This window comes from Emys orbicularis, chromosome 3 (genome assembly GCF_028017835.1).
Source record: "Emys orbicularis isolate rEmyOrb1 chromosome 3, rEmyOrb1.hap1, whole genome shotgun sequence".
Lineage (NCBI taxonomy): Eukaryota > Metazoa > Chordata > Testudines > Emydidae > Emys > Emys orbicularis.
In genome coordinates, this window is record NC_088685.1 from 47,385,229 (window position 1) to 47,407,693 (window position 22,465).

Genomic DNA, 22,465 nt, shown 5'->3' on the forward strand with positions numbered 1-22,465 from the left:
TGGAGGCTTGGGGTGTTGAACTCTGGGACAGGGCTGTACGTATGTGTGTGGGGGTGGTATATCTGTGTGGATGGGGGCAGGTGTCCAGAATAGGGGTTAAGGGAGAAAGGTGCGCAGGATGTGGGGGTGGGGGGCAGCGGGTGACTAGAACATAGTTAGGAAGGGGGGCAGCAGGGCCCAAGACGGAGGGCAGGCGGGTACCTGAGACGGGCTATGGGGGGAAACGGGTGCCCAGGATGGGGGTTGGGAGGAGAGGGTGGCCAGGACGGGGGAAGGAGAGTGGGTGCCCAGGATGGACCTGGGGGTGGGGGGAGAGCGGTTGCCCGGAACGGGGATTGGAGGCGGCGGGGGGCCCGGGACTCAGCATGGAGGGAGGGGAAGGGCGGAGGCCCGGGGCGGGAAGGGCAGGAGCTGCCCGGTCCCCGCCGTCGCTACCCAGCCCTGTCCCGAGGACACACCTCACGCCGCCCAGGCTCCAGCCCCACCAGCACCCGCCGCCGAGCGGGGCGGGGCGGCGGCCTCCAGTCCCTGCCCGCCCCCGGAAGTCTCCCCGCAGCCACTGAGGAGCCACCTTGTTGCGGCCCGCGCCGCCGCTGCTGCCGGGCAATCTGGTGGCCAAGCGGAGGCGTTTGAGGGGCAGCGCTGAGCCCGGCCCAGCCCCCACCGCCGCGCTCGCCCTAGCCCGGGCGCCGCCCCTGCCCGTGCCCGCCGCGCGGGCCATGCGGCTGGGGGCCGGAGGCGGCTGGAGGCAGACCGGACGCGCTCTCAGCCCAGCCGGGCGCGGCGCACGTGGGTGCTGAGGGGCGGCGAGGCCGGGCCGGGAAGATGCTGTTGTCCCTGGTGCTGCACACCTACTCCATGCGTTACGTCCTGCCCGCCGCCGTGATGATGGGCACCGCGCCCACCTACGTGCTGGCCTGGGGCGCCTGGCGCTTGCTCTCCGCCCTGCTGCCCGCCCGCTTCTACCGGGAGCTGGATGACCGGTTCTACACCATCTACCAGAGCATGGTGCTCTTCTTCTTCGAGCGCTACACCGGCGTGCAGGTGAACCCCCCGCGCCTGGCACCGGGGGTGGGCAACGAGAGGGGCGGGGGCACGGGGGGCTACATTTGGGGTTACTGCCAGGCTTGTTGCCACGTGGAGGGCACGGGATCTGATCTGGCACTTGTGAATCCACCCATCGCTGTGCTGCTCGGGTGCCGAACTGTGCCACTACATGGACTGCTCAGAGCGGGCTGAGCCTGTTCACCCCGCGGCAAGCATTTGTTGCACTTAACCTGGTGCCCTCATAAATACTTAGGCAGATGTTAGCCTTGCTCACCCAACTAGTCTCATTGAGATCAGAGTAGCATGAAGGCAAAGAAAATATACTCAGACCACCACTGGATCTTGTGATTGCCCACCTAACCCTCTGTTTGCACAACCTCTCCCTTCAACCTCGTTGTCACTCCTTCCTGGTCTTGTCTCAGTTTTGCAACTAAGCAAGCTGCCCTTGATTGCCGCCACTGACCTTGAAGCTCTTGAGCTGCACCCTTGGAAATCAGTGGTAAAACTCCTACTGACTTCTGTGCAGGCTCAGGCCTTTCCATTGTAAGCTCTTGGGGGGCTCTGACTCTCTTATTTTGTAAAGAATCATCACAATAAGTTTTTATCTGGCACTTTTCATTCACCACTCTAAAAGTGCTAGTATTGTTATGCTCATTTTACAGGTGTGGAAACTGAGTCACACAGTAGGGAAGAAACATGGGCACAATAATGCTATGGAATCCAGACCACCACCACCACCCACCCCCCAGTTAGTGTTTTTAACAACTGAACCATGCTGTCTCTTTTGCACAATCATGATACTAGATAGATAGTAGGTAATAAAATAATAGTTACATGAATAAGGCAAGCAGGGTTAATGAAACTACTAGATGTTGCTATTGCTACCCAAAGAAAAACTTGAGTGACCTTCCTTCAGTCCTTTGCAAATAATGGATCCAAACATATCTATATTGCTGAACACTATGAATACAGCTTGGGTCATAATTGCTCGTCTGACTTGGGTTTCAGGTTGGACTTTTTCTATTACCCCCTAATTCAAAGTAGAGAGAGTGTTAAAGGGACACCTTTGAGATAAAATAGTATGTAAAATGAAATTCCTTACTATATTGCAAATAATAGTTTAAATTATTATAACTAATGAAAGTAAACATAACTTCTCAATATTTGTACTGCTCATTTGCCTAAGTTTTGGGCCAACTGAAGTTAATAGGAGCTGTGATCACTCAGCAGCTCTGAATTCAGGTTCAAGATCTCAAGTTAGGAACCCAGGATTGATGGCCTCTCTTGCAAGTTTCAGCCTTCTGTTGCCCCTGTCAATGTGCATCTGTGTGCAAATAATTGTACTTCATATTTATAGAGAACCTTGTCTTAGAGAATCTCAAAACACTTTACAGATATTAATGAATGACGTCTCCTAATGCCGCTGTGAGAGGATTACATCTCCATTTAGAGTAGGAGAAACTGAAGTATAGAGATGTTAAGGCCTACATTTTCAAAAATGTCTTAGTTATGGATCCCCATTATGAGTCACCTATGCCCTGTTTTCAGAGCAACTGAGCACCCTTTATAGATCCAACTGCAGTCAATAAGCACCTATGAATATAAGCCCTAAGTGTCTGAAGATGGGTAACCAAAATAATGGACGCTTCTGAAAATGTAGAACTAAATCATTTGGCCAGGTTCACATAGGAAGTTTGTTACAGAACTGGAGATGGAGCCCAGATCTCTTGACTCCAGTCCTGTAACAAAACTATCCCTCCAAGTATGAGCATTCTTGGAGACTTCAGGAACCAAGTAAGTGATGTGCATATTTTTATTTACAAGCTTGTTAGTGCCTTTCAGTGCTAAACTTGGACTTCTCCTGTGTGGAAGTTAAATGCATAAGGAGCACTAACTCATTTGATTTGTGATATAAACTAGAACAGGGAGGAAGGATATGCTGTGTTTAGTGCACAGGACTAGGATCTGGGAGTTCTGTTCCCTGCTGTGCCACAAATTGTGTGACTGTGACCAACTCAATTAACTTCTGTCTCTGTTTCCACATCTGTACAATCAGAAAAACAATACTTCCCTATCTCACAGGGTGATGTTAATTGTTCACTTTGTTCACAGCCTTGTATTCCCATAACAACTTCCATCCAAAGATCTCAGTACATTATTATTTATTAGACTTGATCTGCCAGAGGTGAAATGCTAGCTGTTTAACTCAACCAATCTTAAGGACAAAATTCAAAATCAAGAATATATGTATGATATAAACCATAATAGAATAAGTATATTGTTCACATTTCCTATTAGGAAGGTGCCCTGGGGTAAGTATTATGAACAGGACACTTACCATTGAAAAATGCCTGCTCTGTTGAAAATCTAGCACTAACTCATAAGAAAATAAGAATAGAGAATGCCAAGGAAAGACATAGAAGGGGAAGCATCAAGAAAACCACTGGCTATGCCAATACTGTGCTTTTTTCTTAATTTCCCCCGGTTGCTTCAGTGCAAGTCTATCAGTGATGGCAACATAGACCATTAGCTGCTATTTTTGTCATAGGATCAAGTTACCCTGCTAAGAATTGCAACAGTGGATGATCTTTGGAAAAAGTGCACTGCAGGCAAGGCTAAAAAGCAAGAGGGAACAGAAAGGAACCAAAGGCTAACAAAGGGGAGAATCTCCAAGACCAATGCTTGTGGAATAATGCTTGTGGCTTAAAACCAGGAGATGGAAAAATAAAGGGAGGGAAGAGGGAAACAGAGTAAGAATTAGTCAGAGAAATGCCAAATACCTGGTACTCTCAGCATTTGCAGGTGTAGGAGAGAGAATCCCTGAAACTTGTTTTATGTATACATTTTACTACTCTTGATTGCATTTCGCTGAAAAATATTCTACAGCTCTTAACTTGGAGAGTGGTATGGTCATGGCATAGGCCCCAGCCCTGCAAACTCTTAAGTAGGTGTTTGCTGGATTGAGGCCATAATCTTGAAACTGCTACTTTGGGGCATATAATTAGGTTAACAGGGCAGGCAAAAAATTTTCCCTAAATGTCAAGCCCTGGTGCTTATAATAAAATATCACTAAACTAAAATCGAACAACAAAAATAGGACATAAGAATGTTAACATTATACTTCTATAGTACTCTTCATCAGGGCATCTCAAATTGCTTTACAAACATTAAAGCATCCCAACATCTCCCCTGGGGGAGCTAAATTACTGGGTGATGAATTGCATAAATTAGCAGAAATGAAAAAGATCTAGCTTAAATCATTCTCTAGTTTTACAGACAGGGAAACAAGAGGTTAAGGACCTGATCAAGCAAAGCACTTAAGTATATACATAGTCTCATTGAAGTCAATAAAACTACACATGAGTTTAAATGCTTTGTTGGATTAGGGCCTTAAATGACTTGCTCAAAGTTGTACAGTGGGACAGTGGTAGAACTGGAAAAGATAATTTTATTTGAGACTGTGTCCTGTCCAGGATTCTTTGAAACTGTTATATTTGCATTATTTGTGGATTTTTAATGCAATAATATATCTGTTCTGTCATAAATATTGGATGTGCCTGCTTTTAAAATCCTATCTGTTGTGAAATTTCCATTGATATCAATGGGAGTTTTACAGAGTTAACACTGTGAGTTTGAGGCCTATATGTAGATTATTTTTTCAACTAAATTAAAATAATAGTGTATCTTATTTTTGCAGGAATGGAGAGGAGAGGAAAGGAGGTTTCTGTGTAGCAACAGCTGTTAATCCACAAAGAATCTAATTACGCACAATTTTTTTTCATTCCTCTAACTTAGTGTTTCTAATCAACTGAGTTTATAAAAACAAAACCCCTCCTCCATGCTGCATCTGAATTTTAACTTTACAGCAAACACTTTAAATTTAAAATTGTGAAATAAAATGGAAACTGGGATATATATTTAACTATGTAGCAGAGCTAGTCCGATATCCTAATAACCTATAGGGATTGGGACTAGAAATTAAATTTAAATATATAATTGTTATCGCAGAGCTCTAAAACTATAGGAACCACTGCTCCAGCATTTTTGTTTTAGAGTGTGGTTCTGGTACCTTCTTACTCAATCATCTTTTCTTCCTATATTTTCTGAGTCATATCTGCTTACCTTCCTGCCAAAAATATGTTTTTTGCTCCTGTTAGCTTTGCAAATCCCACACAGCAATGAAAGAGAACTAGATTCTGTTGTGGCTCTCACGTAATCAACAAAACTGTTAATGAATTTTCAAATGCAGTCTTATTACTGGTAATGATGCGTGGCTTGGCTTTCAGAACCCAGAGTGAATTTACAGAGCTGGCAATTAGAAAAAAACTTTCTAATCTGCAAATGAAGTCAGTTTAGACAGACACATTTTTGTGATTGTAAACATGAAATCCCATGATGCCACTTAGAACCATTTTCAGAGTATAACTATATTTTAACTGATATTCATGCACTTTATTGAGAATCACATGCTATAAATATTTATTAATATAAATCCGTATGCTACATTCTGACAATGCCCAGGAGCACTAGCTTGGATTACTAGTGTATAATACTGAAATGTGTAAATGCAATCTACCGAAAAATGGGGCATGGATAATCGCCACATTCCTTTCCCTCTCACACATCTATATTGTTGCAAGATCATTGTGTTCTTAAGATACGTTTCTATTTTTCTTTGACTTGGCTGTTGAGTCCCCTTTGCTCTGCTGTGAGCTATAGCAGTGTTACAATATGTTTTTACTAGCTAGGACATATACAAGATGTTTAAACACTTTTTAATATAGTTTAAAGTGAATAGAAAGTTTGACAGCAAAGGATGTTAACTGAATGACTTGATGGGTCAGAACGGCTACTGACACAAACAGGTGCAACTCCTCTGAGTCATTGGAGTAGCATTTGCTATGCTAATTTTGGATTTGGTCCCAAGTTTCTAAATCTTCAAACATATGTGGGCTGTTTGCAGTTGCTCACTTAGGGCTAGTCTACACTTACCGGGTATTTCGACGGCTGCGGATCGAAGTTCCGAGTTCGATTTATCGCGTCTGGTGTGGACGCGATAAATCGAACCAGGAAGTGATCCCCGTCGACTGCGGTACTCCAGCTAGACGAGAGGAGTACCGCGAAGTCGACGGGGGAGCCTGCCTGCCGCGTGTGGACCGCGGTAAGTTCGAAGTAAGGTATGTCGAATTCAGCTACGTTATTCACGTAGCTGAATTTGCGTACCTTACTTCGACTTGGGGGGTAAGTGTAGACCAGGCCTTAGTGTATTAACTGTTAGGATGTCTATTGTTTCTTTTTGAATTCACCTTTATGTTCCGAAGGAGTTCTGTACCCTTGCCTTCACTTCAGGGATCCCGGAGTTTGTATGTTCTTATTTCAAGGAGTGACTGTGAAAACAAAAATGATTAAAAATATTTCTGTGATTAGAGTGCTTGAATGGCTGAAAGGATTGGTAATGGGATATGATAAAGCCTTTCACCTCTTAGTGACCATTTAGACCAGGGGTTCTCAGGACAATTTTTTTGGTGAACTGGCCTCAGAGTGTGGCCACCAACTCTTGCTGGTGGCCGGTCTCATATTTTTTCCTAAAATACTTGTGGGCTGGAGCTGGAAGTCCTGTGTCCAGATCCCGAAGCCCCACAGACGGGGCCTGGGGATGGAGCCCGAAGCCGTGTGGCTGGAGCCTGAGGCCTGCTGCCACACAGCCGGAGCCCAGGGATGGAGCCCGAAGCTCCATGACCAGAGTCTGCCTCCCCTGGGCTAAAGCCCAGACTGAGCCTCACTGTCCTGGGAAGGTGGGGAACTCACTGGCTGCCTGCTCCTCCAGCATTGTGTCTCCAGAAGGGGGCAGGGTCCAACCCCTGCTGGCAGCCCCAACAACCAACACCAAGGCGGTGCATCCAGGAGCAACAGGGAGGGGCTGCTACTTTGCCACTTCCCTCCCCACCTCCCCCAAATCACAGCACAGGAGGCTGTGGCCGCAAGTGGCCATGATGGCTGCATTTAAGAAACACTGATTTAGACTCCTATCCCAGTTGCCGTCCGGGTGATGAAATTAATGCCTGTTGTGTTTATGCATGTTTTTCTGAGCTGGTGAGGGGTAAATGCTCTTGATTGTAATCTTTTCTAATTTTGTTTGGTATTTGTGTTGACTGGCAATGTAGAAATATTAAAGAAGAAGCCAGAGTGGTGATTTCTTTAAGAATTATTTTCAAGCTGCAGGGTTTTGATAATGATGTAAAATCCATGCCTGATTTACTCTGAATATTTTTTTCCCCCTTGTCCAACATGCACACATCTGCCTTTCTTTCTCTGTCTGCACCCTCTTTGGAGCAGAAAATGTTAGAAGTAATGCTTCAGCTAGAAGCATTATGAAATTCTAATTTTAATAAGGCTCAAGTTACTAGGAGAATTGGATGTCTCTCATTGGTAATGCTTCCACAGTTATAGTCAGCATTGTTGTTTCTAACATCCATTACAGAGTATGTGCTACACCACAAGTACACTACATTGTGTAATAGCTTTCTGCAATGAGAGTTAAAGTTTGGACCTGTATACATTAGTAGACAAATAGTTTTTAACGCTTTGGCCTTGTCTGTACTGGGAAAACGGCATGGTGTTAGAAAATGTGCTGACTAACACATTGTTAAAAAACAGCTTGGCATCTAGTAGACAAGGACAGCTGAAAACGTTAGCTGCTGATGGCCAGGAATGCCTTGTTTGTCCTAGAGCTCTCACTGATATTGCCACTGGTGATGCTATAGTAGCAGTCATGAGGCATGTTGGGGGGAAAAGTCCAGTATAGTCACAGCCTAGTATTTCTGTCTAATGCCAAAAGCTCTTAGTGAGGCAAATGGGTGGCAAAAGTTTGGGAATGGCTAAGGGGACAGGTTTGAGACTATAAAGAGTGTGTTGAGGGGAATGAAAGTTACTATCCCCAGAAAGGTTTCAGAGGGGTAGCTGTGTTAGTCTGTATCAGCAAAAACAACGAGGAGTCCTCGTAAGGTGCCACAAGGACTCCTCGTTGTTTTTATCCCCAGAAAGGACATCCCTTTATTGACAGGCACTATAGAGGAGTGCTGAATCTCATGATAAGGTAACGAAGCAAGGAAATGTTGGGATCTGACCCTTAGTTTTAAAATTATGACCCATTTGTTTGGGTCTGACTTTAACAAACTTTAGAAAGGATCCCCACTTTTTCACAATTATTTCCCAACAGGACACTCACAAACAGAGACTGGTTTTAGAATAAACTGTCTCACTAGGGATGTTAGATAGATCAGGTGGGTTCGGTAATATCTTTTATTGGACTAACTTAGGGATAGTCAGGAAGAGGATTCTTATTAATGAATATGTGCCTTTTATAGTACAATATTTCTTTGTGTATATTATTGTACAGGTGTTAAATGATGCTGCTTAAGCACAATGGATAAAGTTTCCAAACGTAGATACCTAGTTTTAGATACCTAAATCCACAAATAAATCTAGATAGCTAAAGTTAGGCACCTGAGTGAAACTTTGGCCAAACTCTGTATGTCTCAAACATATTTTTGGATATGTGTTTCATGGTTTCATGCTACCAGATGCAGAATATCCCACACTGGGTTCATGTATGCATGCAAGATAGAGTCTGTCTGTCTGTCTGTCTATCCTTAATTTCTATTCTGATTGCCTTTGACTGCCACTGAGGGTGAAAGTGGTGTCCCATTTAAACACACAGAGATAGTGTTTACCATTCAGTTGGATGCCAAGTAGAAGTTTGGTATATTGCAGCCTGTGACTGGAAGAGAATAAGGGCATGGCTACACTTGCAGATGTAGAGCGCTTTGAGTTAAACCAGCCTTCGTAGAGCGCAGTAGGGAAAGCACTGCAATATGTCCACACTGACTGCTTCAAGCGCACTGGCGTGGCCACATTTGCGGCACTTGCAGCAGCATTGGGAGTGGTGAATTATGGGCAGCTATCCCAGTATGCAAGTGACTGCAATGTGCTTTTAAAATGGGAGGGGTGGGGTGGAGTGTGACGGAGTGTGTTCTGGGGGGAGAGAGAGTGGGTTTTGGGGGGGGCTGAGAACATGTCAGCATGCTGTCTTGTAAGTTCAGACAGCAGCAGACCTCCCCCTCCTCCCCACCTCTCTCTCACACAGCATTCCACACTAATGGCTTGCATGCTGGCTGTCAGAAACGGAGCTTTGAAAGGGCATTTCCACATTCCTACAGTTCAAAACAATGACAGGAGTGGCCACTTGATTTAAGGGGATTATGGGACGTTTCCTGGAGGCCGATCAGAGCGCAGCAATGCAACACTTCGTTCACACTGATGCCCAGGCGTTGTAGCCAAGGCGCAGCAAACATAATTCCACTCACCGAGGTGGAGTACCAGCAGCGCTGTAGCCGCGGAGTCAGAGCGCTCTACGTGCCTTGCCAGCGTGGACGGGTAGTGAGCTAGTGCGCCCGGGGCTCCTTTATTGCACTGTAACTCACAAGTGTAGCCAAGCCCTAAGGTAGGGGCCAGCACTGCGAGATTCAGTTAAACCATGCAGGACCTGACATTCAGAGGTGTTGTGTTCTTGTTGCTCCCATTGTCTTTGATTGAAGTTGTGGGTACTTAGCATTTCTAAAATCAAGCTTCTGTTGTCCAAGCCAAAGTAACCTAAAAGCTCAGGCAGTTGGCAAACTATTAAAAACTTGTCTGGACAATCTCGTAAACTGCACTGTCTTTTTAATTTCCAGGTTATGACTGTACTTGATTCTTATAATGATATCAACGATCTATGGTTGTATCTGTATCTAGTATCAACATGTGGCATTGTCAGTAAATATAAAGTTATGCATCTAGGGAAATCCTAAGAAGTCAAAAACATATGTTGGCTACCACTAAAAAGAAAAGGATTTATGAATAATACAGTGGGGGATCAAAACAAAAAAGGGTTTGTGTTTGAAAGCAGGTTCAGCTGCAAGAACAAGAAGATGAACTAGATGGATTTGCATTTCTAAACAATCATTTAAATAATCCTGTTTGTGATTGAGAGTCAGGAGATTTAATTTAATCACAAACAGGATTGTTTAGATTGAGAGTCAAGAGATTTGACTTAATCTTAACAATCCTGTTTGTGATTAAGTCAAATCTCCTGGCTCTGTATCTAGTGCTCTGTCCTCTCAACCTCCATATAGGGATAGTTTCTCTCCTCAAATACATTTTACCCCAGTGGTGGCTGAGGAACTGTCCCTTTCTGAAAGAGTGACCGATGTGTAGCTGTTTGGTATAGTGAAACCACCTTCTCTTCGTTAAGCGTCTGTTTTGCAGATTTTCCTGCTTTGATTGACCTTATAACTCTTCAGGAATTGTTTGAACTACATTGCCCCTTTTTTGGCATCATAGTTATTAACTGGTGGATAATGGAAATATCCCCAACAGCTTTATATTTAATACAACTAAATAGTTTGTGTAAAGTCGACTGTTAATAGAATGAAAAAAGACTTTTTTATATTTGGTATAGTGCCCCTCTTGCTCTGTTATTGTGACTCTCACATTGTTTGAAAAAATTGGGAGTTACTCTGGATTGACCGTGAATTACTTCAGACTTAAAGTGGTATAGCAGAGTAGAATTTATCCTAGGGTCCCTTAGTAGTGTTAGATTTGAAAATAGGCTTGGATGAAAGAGATCCTGACACTGCAGATATAAAGAAGTGTTCTGTTGAGAGGAAAAGGTGGATTCACCTTCTTTGACTTCCTTATCTATTTTGGATTATTTTCTAAAGAACTTTATGCAGAGTGAAATGGGGAAAATCTTCTCTTTCCCCTCCCCCTGCTTTTGTCACTCAGTATGTGCAAAGCAACCCCACTATAATAGATGGGGAGCTGGATGCTCATAAGTATTGGAGGGAGAGACTAGTTTGTTTCAAGTTATTTTGATTTGCATTTAAAATTAGTCATTCATATTTGGATGAATTCTGCTTATTTGAACATATGCCTATATACTAAAAAAATAAATTTCAGACTGCGTCATGTTTGTAACATGAATATCATTTACAGAATCACACATTGCTATTAGACCAGAGAATTGTTGGAGAACTAAGTAAGGCACTTTTGAAAAATTGTAAGTAACATTTTCAAAAGTAACTTTGGAGCCTGAGTTCCACTGAAAGTCAATAGTATTTAGGCTTCAAAATCACTTTTGAAAATAGAGAATAGGTGCTTGTGAAAAACTTATCCTGAGTCACAAATGAAGAAACTATAGCATTTTCACTATCTTCCTTTTCCATCCCTCATGATTCATTGATAAGTACACACCAGCCGAAGAGTTTAGGGGGTGAGAGGTGGGGGGGGGGGGGGGGAGTTGGATAGAGGGCGGGGGCCGGGCCACGCCTGGCAGTTTGGGGAGGCACAGCCTCCCCTAACTGGCCCTCCATACAATTTTGGAAACTCGATGTGGTCCTCAGGCCAAAAAGTTTGCCCGCCCCTGGTTTAGGGCATACTTTTATACAAACATTTGTACAATGTTCTAGATAACATTTAACCAGCTCCCTCTTCAAGTCCCTTGCAAGAGGTTAACTATAAGGTACTGTACAAGAGTGTTTCTCTACCTAGAACTCCTAAAGATGTCTGTCAGAATGTCCCTGATTCTTGCTGTTAGAGGAGGGACTAAGGATAAAATTTTCAAAAAGCACCTAAGTGATTTAGGCTCCTAAGTGTCGTGTTGCTTTTGAAAATTTTAGCATTCTAATTATTCATTAAAGGAAGATGTGTTCTTGGGAAATAGTTCTTACATTGCATTTGAGTCACACCTCTCTTTTGAGGAAATCCCAAATTTTCTTAGGTCTTGAATGACTGCTACAGGATTATAGGGGAGACTATTTCAGGCATTTTTTCTATCTTAATGAAGTCAGTTGGAACAGCTTGTTCTAGGTGGGAAGTGCTTTCAAGTTTTTAAAAAATCAAGATGTTCACTTTCCTGGCAATACTCTTCAGCTGGTTCAGCAGAAATCTTTGCTTGTAAATAGATTTCCTCTCGCTTTACATTTGCACAATGATTTCCTGGAGGGCATACTGCTGTGGTGTTCATGGAGCAGATCAAATGGTGGAGTGCTCCTTCTGGGCTGGAGAAGTGAGCACTGACTGGTGGGATTGCATCATAATGCAGACGTGGAATGATGAGCAGTGGCTGCAGAACTTTCATATGCAAAGGACCACATTCCAGGATCTATGTGCTGAGTTTGCCCCAGCCCTCCAGCTCAGGAACACCAGAATGAAAGCTGCATTGACAGTGAAGAAACAAGTGGTGATTGCACTGTGGAAACTTGCAACGCTGAGTTGCTACCACCGGTCAGTAGGAAATCATTTTGGAGTTGGAAAATCCACTGTGGGGGCCATTGTCATGCAATGGTACAGGGCCATTAATAATCTCCTGCTACACAGAACTGTGACTCTCGGCAATTTGCAGCAATGGAGTTCCTGAACTGCGGTGGAGCAATAGACAGCACTCCTCTCACTATTTTGGCACCAGATCATTTTGGCACCAGATCACCTTGCCACAGAGCACGTCAACAGAGGCTATTTTTCTATGGTTACGCAAGTGCTAGTGGGTCACTCGGGATGCTCCAGCAACATCAGTGTTCGCTGGTCAAGGAAGTTGTATGATGCTTGCATCTTTAAGAACATAGGTCAGTTCAGAAAGCTACAAGCTTGGACTTTTTCCTTGACCAGCGGATTACCATTCGTGATGTTGAAATGTCAATAGTGATCCTAGTGGACCCAGCCTACCCTTACTCCCCTGGCTCATGAAGCTGTACACTGGTCACCTCAATAGCACCAAGGGAAGATTCAAATATTGTCTCAGCAGGTGCAGAATGACAGTTGAATGCACTTCTGGTAAATTAAAGGAGCACTGGCATTGTTTACTAATAAGATTGGATCTCAGTGAGAAAAATATCCCAATAGTTATAGTAGTCTGCTGTGTCCTGCATAATATCTGTGAAGCAAAAGGTGAAAAGTTGTTGCCAGGGTGGTGGGCGGAGGTGGAATGGCTGTCTGCTGAGTTTGAACAGCCAGACATAAGGGCTATCAGAAGAACTCAATGCAGAGCTATAAGGCACTTGAAAGAGCATTTTAACAGCGAGCCACAATAATGCATCATTGTGTACAGTGCTCTACCTGACCCTGCAATTTGGGCGCCTGTTAGGAATTGTTTGGTGCTTAGTGCACATCTGTGAGTATAACACTGACAATGCACATATTAATTTTGTGGAGCTTGCTGTCCATTTTTGATTATTACACTGTGTTTGCCACTGATCCTATGAGTTGTGTCCCAGTGTGTAAAACAACTAGTGGGTGCTTTCACTACCATTAGGCACTCTGCAGCATACGTTGGGAACTAATAAAGATGAATTATTTCCAAACAATGGAATTTTATTGAGTAGCAAAAACACTTAAATTCTGTGCAAGTTAAAAGCATATACATTAAAACCTTAATAAATTTATGGAACAGAGCGTAAAGAAGAGGAAGGAACATTCATGTTCATTTTAGCTACAAATACATCAGTCATAGCTCTCACAGGTCAGTCTATGTGAAGTTGTGATTCTCCTATATTTAGTAGGGAAGGGATGCAGCCCTTGATGCCACGTGGAATGTTGGAGGGGTGGGGGTGTAGGGAGGTGCTATACTGGGGTTCTCCAGGGTCTGCAAAGGGAGGTGAGCCTGGAATTGTTGAGCCTATTTATCCACAAGAGTCTGCGGCATCTGTGCTGCTGCCAGAGAAGCCCCGTTATGTCCTGGTGCATCTACCTCTCCTTTTCCTGCGGGGCCTCTTGGACCTTTCTCCTGTTTGCTGTTTCCTTCGCCATATAGTTTGTGTTATTCATCTTCCAGGCCCTCTGTTCATGATCTGATGCAGCCCTGGCTTACAGAATCTCACTGAACATGTCATCCCAAGTCATCTTCTTTCTCCTCCTTTTCTGGCACAGGCATTCCCTGGGAACCCCTCAAGGCCTCAACAGCAGCAGCTACAGATAAAACACAGAGAGACTAGGTCTGCATTGGGGGGGGGGGGGGAGTTGTCAACCTAAGATACGCAACTTCAGCTACACGAATAGCGTAGCTGAAGTCGGTGTATCTTAGGTCGATTTACCTGGCCATGAGGACGGCGGCAAGTCGACCGCTGCCGCTCCCCCGTTGACTCCGCTTCCACCTCCCGCCACGGGGGAGTTCCGGAGTCAACGGCAGAGCGATCAGGGATCAATTTTATCGCGTCTACACTAGACGCAATAAATGGATCCCCGATAGATCGATCACTACCCGCCAATCTGGCGGGTAGTGTAGACGTACCCAGACGTATGATTGTCAGTATAGTCACAATGGAAAGTGAAAGTTAAGATTCAGAACTCCCTTCCCTTGCTCCCCTAAAGTTTTAAACAAGACATGATTATTACATACTTCTGCTTGGAGTGCTTGTGCATGGCGCCATAGCACCAGCCATGGTGACTGTGGGTGACCAGGGGTGAGGGAAATGTGGGGATTGCTCGGTTGCATGAAACTATGATTATAGGGCAATACACTGAATATTGGCACCATTTTCCATAGGCTGTGGTGACTTTAGCTGATATCTCACTCCTGAGGGTAACAAAGGCAGAGAGCACACAGCTGCTACAGGCATCCCGAAGCCACCCAGGCCCTTTTTACTGGAATGTTTCCTGCCAAAGTTATCACTTACTGGCATGGGAAAGTCCTACTGTGGAGGAAGAAATAGGGCTGCCATCCTAGAAACCTTCTGGAGAGGATTGCAGAGTACCTTCAGGAAAATTTCATCAAGATCTTTCAGGTAGATTCAAGGGACATCCCTGTACATAAACAAAGTGCTCCGCATGGCCTCTCCCTTGCCTAACTCTACAGAGGAATGAAAAGCAGATGACAATGCTCTCTCTTTTTGTTCTACTGCTATCTCTTCTAGTACAAGTAAATTAATGAAAAGTTGATAACTGTGTCCTGCTAAGTTGGGGATGCCATCACTGTAATGGGAAATAAATTTACACACTTAGCCAAAGTTCCTTTCCTGCATTGGGCTCACCCATGCTCAACTGCCAGGACTGACTGGACTGCGGTGGAGTCTCAAACAGGTCCTGGCTCATGGCATGACCTCTTCCTCCTCGTTCATGCCAGGGGCCTGTGACTTAAGCTTCGTGGAAATATCGGTGGTGTGCTGGTGGTAGGTATGCAGCTCTTTGTAAAAGTGGCAGGTCTGTGGCTTGGCACTGGATTGATTCCCTGGCCTTTTGATATTTCTGACACAGTCTTTTCACTTTCATATGGCACTGCTGCTGATCCCTGCTGTTGTACCCCTTCTCTTGCATCCCCCGTGCAATCTGCTTGTAGTTTTCCATGTTTCTACGACTGGTCAGGAGCTGTGCTTGCATTCCCTCTTCTCCCCACAGGCCCAGGAGATCCTTTCTATTCCAGTCCAGAGCACATCTGGAGCATGTAGCCAGCATGGTCAGCTGGGAAGTTGTGCATGGCAAGGAAGAGCTGCTAGGTGTGCTCGCCAAGCTGGGCAATCAGGACAAGGCATTTCAAAAATTCACAGGGTTTTAAAAGGCTTATGGTCTCTGTGACTTCTGGCAGTGGAGTTCACAATTGTGACCAGAGCAGTCAGTGTTGGGCATTGTGGGACAGCTGCTGGAGGACTATTAGGATTGACATAGGTAACACAGCGTCTGCATTTGTATGGTGTCAACCTCAGTATATTGACCATAGTTCAGCACTGTTGGGGAGTGGTGTTACGATGTAGGTGTAATGGAAAGCTTACATCAGTGGGAGACAAATATAAGTGTAGATACATGCACAGCTTCGTCGATGCAAGCCATCTTAGGTACACCTAACTTTGTACTGTAGACTAGGCCTCACTCTTGATGGGACTCCAGTCCCAACTGCCATAGACTTTCTGAATGGCCTGGGACAGGCCACTTGAGCCTTTATTTTAAAAAGTGTCCACTAATTGAAATTACTTGAAGATATTTGGCATGTGGTTGTTCAGTATCTCCAAAAAAGGCCTCAATTTAGTACACAAAATCAGTGGATATTTCTGAACATTTTGTTTTTCTCTCGCTTAGTTTTCCCATCTCTAAAATGGGGTCAATAAAGCACTTTGAGACTATTTAGGCAAAAAAGTGTTAATAAAAGAAACTCAGGACTGCGTTTTATATTTTTCTTCGGCTGCTGTACGTAGGCGCAGCAAGTAAATACTTCTGTAGCTAGCTTTCCTCCTGTGAACTTAGATAACTGAAATTAGTGGTTTAATATTTATAAAATAAGTCTTTCCTACTGTTATCACCTGCCTCTTGTTTTTTTCAGTAAGATGAAGATAATGAGCCTTTTTTCACTTTACATTTTCCCCTTCCAACGGGTTATCTGCTGTGGAAATATCTTTTTACCCATTTTAATAGAAGCTTTATGATTCTAGATGGGTAGACTACTATAGTTTAAGGCCTGAATATTTGAAAGTTTACATTTTTAGGGTCAAATACTAAAAATATATGTAGTCAGAGAAATATGAGCAGAATGAAAGATTCCAAAACTACATTTTTCATGCCATTTATAATACTATTTTATTACAATTATTTTTGTATGTTTTCTTTGTCTGACTAAAATAATCCCATTTTCTTTTAAAATGTCAATGATTCCTTTTAACTAGGAATAGCACCTGCTGGCAAGACTAGATCAGATCCTTTGCAATTCAAACTCAAGACACATTTATGACTATGTCATATGTTCCTGTTTAATTCAGGTGGGGAAACTAGTGGAGCAATTATTTATATTTTAGTGCCCAAAACCCGGATCCTACAAAAACTTAAACATGTGCCTAATTTTATGCTCGGGAGACATGTGCCTAATTTTATGCTCGGGAGTAATCTCATTGATTTCAGAGTGAAAACTCAGGTGTGTAAATGTTTGCAGGATTAGGGTGTAAGAATAAAAGTCAGGGCAAACATTTGAGATCCGGAAGTTTAGTACTATACATCAAATGACATAATCAGAGTAAACAAAATAATAAATTGATAGCTCTAAATATCATTTCTAGACAGAGGAAATAAATCAAAATATCTTTTTATTAAATCCTCTGCCTCTCAATACAGCCAAGTAAAGGATTTCTCAGACATCTTAAATTATGCATAAGGCTCTCTACAAGGTGCCTGTGAAGTTCAGTCTCTGGGGTTTGGCAACAGTTTCCTTCCCTGAAGGCAAACAGAACACACAACTGCACTCTATTTCTGAGTGAATTACCTGCATTAGTAATCTGGATTGGAAGTAAACTGTGACCTCATTGTCTGATGAGGCTTTCAAGCCAGGAAATTCCACATTGTGACCATGAAGTCTCTTTTCCCACTATATTGCTATACCTCATATCTTATTAAGTGGTTGTATAAAAATATATGTGAATGTAAAGGATTTTTTTTCAGGAAAAAATATTATTTAAAGCCAAGAAGTTTGGAGTTGCCTATTCATAAGAACGGCCATACTGGGTCAGACTAAAGGTCTATCTAGCCCAGTATCCTGTCTTCCGATAGTGGCCAATGTCAGGTGCTTCAGAGGGAATGAACAGAACAGGTAATCATCAAATGATCTATCCCCTGTCACCCATTTCCAGCTTCTGGCAAACAGAGGCTAGGGACATTATCCCTGCCCATCCTGGCTAATAGCCATTGATGGGTCTATCCTCCAGGAACATACCTAGTTCTCCTCAAATTAATGGGCTAAAAAATTAAAGGACTCTTTCCTTCCCTCTCCTTTCATCTCTTCTGTCAGATGGGGTTTGAACAATACTTGGGGGGGGGGGGGGGAGGGGAGAGAGAGAGAGAAGAGAGAGAATATTTTGTTGCTCTTGAAGCACTGGTCCAGTGGTAAGGGCATTAGCCTATGGACTGGAAGACCTGAGTTAAAATCCCTCTTCTGCCACAGATGACCTGTGTAACAAGTCATTCAGTTTCTCTGTTCCATAGTTACCCATGTGAGGGGGACAATGGGGATAATAATACTTCCCTACCTCACAGGTGTATTGTGAGGATAAATACATGAAAAGATTGTGAGATGTTCAGATACTGTGGTATTGGAGGCCATATAAGTACCTGAGAGAGAGAGAGAGAGAGTTCCGTGTTCCAACGCCTGCAGTAGCATTCTCTCTCAAGCCCCATTACTGTCAAATGAAGGAGAAGGCTCTGTGGTCTGAACTACTTCTGCTGAGAAGCCCAGTATGGGCTATTCTTCTCATCAACTGAGTAAGTAGGAAAGAAAGAAGGGAGCCAAAAAACCCAGGATTTTTTTTTTTTTAAGTAAAAATTTGAACAACCTCAAACATAACTATACAGAAGCTGTTGTGATTTAATAGTAAATAAAACTGACATCAAAATGGTTATAAATAGTTATTTCTTTCCTCCAGTAAATCCTTTTATAAGAGCAGTAACATCACAGGACCCCAGTACACACACAGTTTATGTTGGTTTCTGAATGCATACCTTACAGTTTGTTTGGTGGTTTGTGGGTGAGACTCCACTGCACACTGCTACAAAAATATCTCCATACTAATCAATTTCCATTTTAAAAGAAAGAAATAGAAACAAATGAAGTAATGCCCCCAAACTTACTGTATTGGAGTCTTTTTGTGGTAGGTGCTGTATTAAAATGAGCTGGGCTCTGCCCCAAAGAGCTCACAGCCAAAAACTACAGTATCATGATAAGCTGAGGTTATTTGGGCTGTTATTGTAGAATACTAATGTACTTTTTTGGGTTGAATCTAGGCTAATTATTATTATTTTTTTTAATCATAATCGCGAGATTTAAAAAAATAGTTGCAATCGCAGTGAATTGAAAAATACTATTTCTTTTGTTTATCTTTTTTACAGTGCAAATATTTGTAATAAAAATAATATAAAGTGAGCACAGTACACTTTGAATTCTGTGTCGTAATTTAAATCAATATATTTGAAAGTATTTTATGTATTGAAAATATTTATAATAATTTTAAATTGGTATTTTATTATTGCTTAAAAGTGCGATTAAAACTGTGATTAATCACAACTATTTTTTAATCTAGTTAATTTGTTTTGCATTAATTGTATGCATTAACAGCAATTAGTTGACAGCCCCCTAGTTAAATCTTTACCCTTTAGTAGATCTGATAGTTTAAAAGGACCTGATCCACTTTCCATAAGTAAATAGGAACATTTCCAGGGACTTCAGTGGAAATTGGATTGGTACAAGTATCTCTTTATAGAAACATAATAACCTTTATATATAAACAAAAGGGAGATCAGGCAGCACTTGAAACCTACCACTGTGCAGGAAGAGTGAATAACCAGGTATTCACTTGCATGGACAGCTGGCTTTTCCTATCTGTTTTATTCTCTTTTTGTTCAGCTCACTACTCTGACACTGTTTTCTCACTCTCTTTAGCCTAATCCCCATTATTGTTATGTTTCAGTGCCACTTCGTTAAACAGATAACAAAGGAGTCCTGGTGCCAGAGACCTCACAATCTTAAATTAGTAACACAGGAAAAGGAGGAGATGACAACACAGAGCTGGGAGTTGTGGGTAGTGGAAGATTGAAAACAATAGGATCCTGTGGTTGTTTGGAGGAGAAATGCTGATAGCTTGAGTGTCTGTGTCTATGAACTCTTTAACCCTTGACTGTTTCCTAGTATTTTTATACTTCCAATTTCTCTTCCTCTCTAATTGCCATTCCCAGTGTACTTGAAACCTTATGTAACTTTCTGATTACACAGTCCGCCCTTTCCTTCTGTAAAAGGAGCATGGTGCAAAACACTTAGCTTGGTGCTGGAATAGCAGCAAAGAGGAGAAGACTGTTACTTATTGTGTATTTTAATGTGCAGCTGCCATCCAAAAGGCCAACAGAATGTTAGGAACCATTAGGAAAGAGATAGATAATAAGACAAAAATATTATAATGCCACTGTATAAATCCATGGTATGCCCACATCTTGAATACTGCATGCAGTTCTGGTCACCCAATCTCAAAAAAATATATATTTGAATTTTAAAAAGTACCGCGAAGGACAACATAAATGATTAGGGGTATGGAACAGCTTCCATATGAGGAGAAATTAAAAAGACTGGGACTCTTTATGTTTCTATAAAGAGATACTTGTACCAATCCAATTTCCACTGAAGTCACTGGAAATGTTCCTATTTACTTCAATGGAAAGTGGATCTAGTCCTTTTAAACTATCAGATCTAGTAAAGGGTAATAGAGGTCTATAAAATCATGAATGGTGTGGAGAAAGGGAATAGGGAAGTGTTATTTACCACTTTACATAACACAAGAACCAGGAGTCACCCCATGAAATTAACAGGCAGCAGGTTTAAAACTAACAAAAGGAAGTACTTCACAAACACACAGTTAACCTGTGGAACTCCTTGCCAAGGGTTGTGAAGGCCAAAAGTATAATCCGGTTCAAAAAATAATTAGATAAAGTTAATGGAGGATAGGTATGTCAGTGGTCATTAGCTAAGATGGTCAGGGACGTTGCCCCAAGCTTTCGGTGTCTCAACTTCTGACTGCTAGAAGCTGGGATTGGATGACAGGTATGAATCACTTGATAAATTGCCCTGTTCTGTTCACTCCCTCTGCATCTGGCACTGGCCACTGTTGTAAAACAGAATACTGGGCTAGATGGACTGTTGGTCTGACCCAGTGTGACCAGCCTTATGTTCTTATCCAGTTTCCTTTTACATTGGGGAAGAATTTCTGCAACTGACACTGCAGCCGGTTAACCTGTTGGGACTGACCTGCAAGGCTCTTCTACTAATGAAGATTTGCCTGTTGTGATAGACGTCTACTCTGAGCCTTTGTACCTAGAATATAATTGAGACCTGTTTTATTTTCTTTAGCATATATGGGGTTTCCTATGTGCAAAGCTTTTTTTTTATTATTATTATTATTATTTAAATATTTGCCTAAATGAAATGATCTCACATATTCTGTTAATCGTAGAAGTGTAGGACTGAAAGGGACCACAGTAGGTCATCTAGTCCAACCCCCTGCACTCAAGGCAGGACTAAGTAATAATTAGAACGTTCCTGACAGGTGTTTGTCTAACCAGTTCTTAAATACCTCCAATGCCAGAGATTCCACATCCTCCCTAGGCAATTTGTTCCAGTGCTTAACTACCCTGACAGAAAGTTTTTCCTCATGTCAAAACCTAAACCTCCCTTGCTGCAGTTTAAGCCCACTGCTTCTTGTCCTATCGTCAGAGGTTAAGTACAATTTTTCATCCTCCTCCTTGTGCACAACCACCATTTATATACTAGAAAACTGTTATCATGTCCCCCCTCAGACTTCTCCACACTAAACAAACCCAATTTTTTCAGTCTTACTTCATAGGTGATGTTTTCTAGACCTTTAATCATTTTTGTTCTCCTCCTCCGGACTTTCTCCAGTTTGTCCACATCTTTCCTGAAATGTGGTGCCAAGAACTGGACACAATACTCCAATTGAGGCCTTATTAGTGTGGAATAGAGTGGAAGAATTACTTCATGTGTCTTGCTTACATCATGCCTGCTGATACATTCCAGAATGATATTCACTTTTTTTGCAACAGTGTTATACTGTTGACTTGTATTTAGCTTGTGATCCACTATATTCCCCAGATCCCTTTCTCCAGTACTCCTTCCTAGGCAGTCATTTCCCATTTTGTGTATGTGCAACTGATTGTTCCTTCTTAAGTGGAGTACTTTGCATTTGTTCTTGTTGAATTTCATCCTGTTTGGAGAAATGGTCTGAAATAGTTTGTCCAGATGATTTTGAATTTTAATCCTATCCTCCAAAGCACTTGCAACCCTTCCCAGCGTGGGTATTGTCCACAAATTTTATGAGTATACTCTCTATGCCAGTGGTCACCAACCCGTCGATCGCGATCGACAGGTTGATCCTGGAGCCTCTGGCTGATCCTGGAGCCTCTGCCAGTCGATCGCGATCTCCGGGCCGCTAAAAGTCTGGTGGCGCAGCTGGGCTCAAGTAGGCTGCCTGCCTGCCGTGGCCCCAAGCCGCTCCTGGAAGCAGCTGGCTGCTGGCACATCTCTGCGGCCCGGGTGGGGGGGGGGGGAGGGGCAGCAGGCCTCCATGCCCCCACCCCTGCACTATCCCCACAGCTCCCACTGGGCAGTTTATAATATATGGAGATATACCTATATCATAGAACTGGAAGGGACCCTGAAAGGTCATCGAGTCCAGCCCCCTGCCTTCGCTAGCAGGACCAAGTACTGACTTTGCCCCAGATCCCTAGGTGGCCCCCTCAAGGATTGAACTCACAACCCTGGGTTTAGCAGGCCAGTGCTCAAACCACTGAGCTATCCCTCCCCCCCCCCCCCCGGGGCCACAGAGACGTGCCAGCAGCCAGCTGCTTCTGAGAGCGG

At 43.0% G+C, this 22,465-nt stretch overlaps 1 protein-coding gene across 1 annotated transcript in view; it reads left to right on the plus strand.

Moving 5' to 3' along the window:
* The first annotated feature begins 825 nt into the window (after positions 1-825).
* Positions 826-22,465, plus strand: part of AGPAT5 (1-acylglycerol-3-phosphate O-acyltransferase 5) — a 138,138-nt gene continuing 116,498 nt past the window's right edge. The window contains exon 1 of the mRNA XM_065400398.1: positions 826-1,044. Within this exon, the coding sequence (XP_065256470.1) occupies positions 826-1,044 (219 nt within the window). The remainder of the gene's footprint in view (positions 1,045-22,465) is intronic.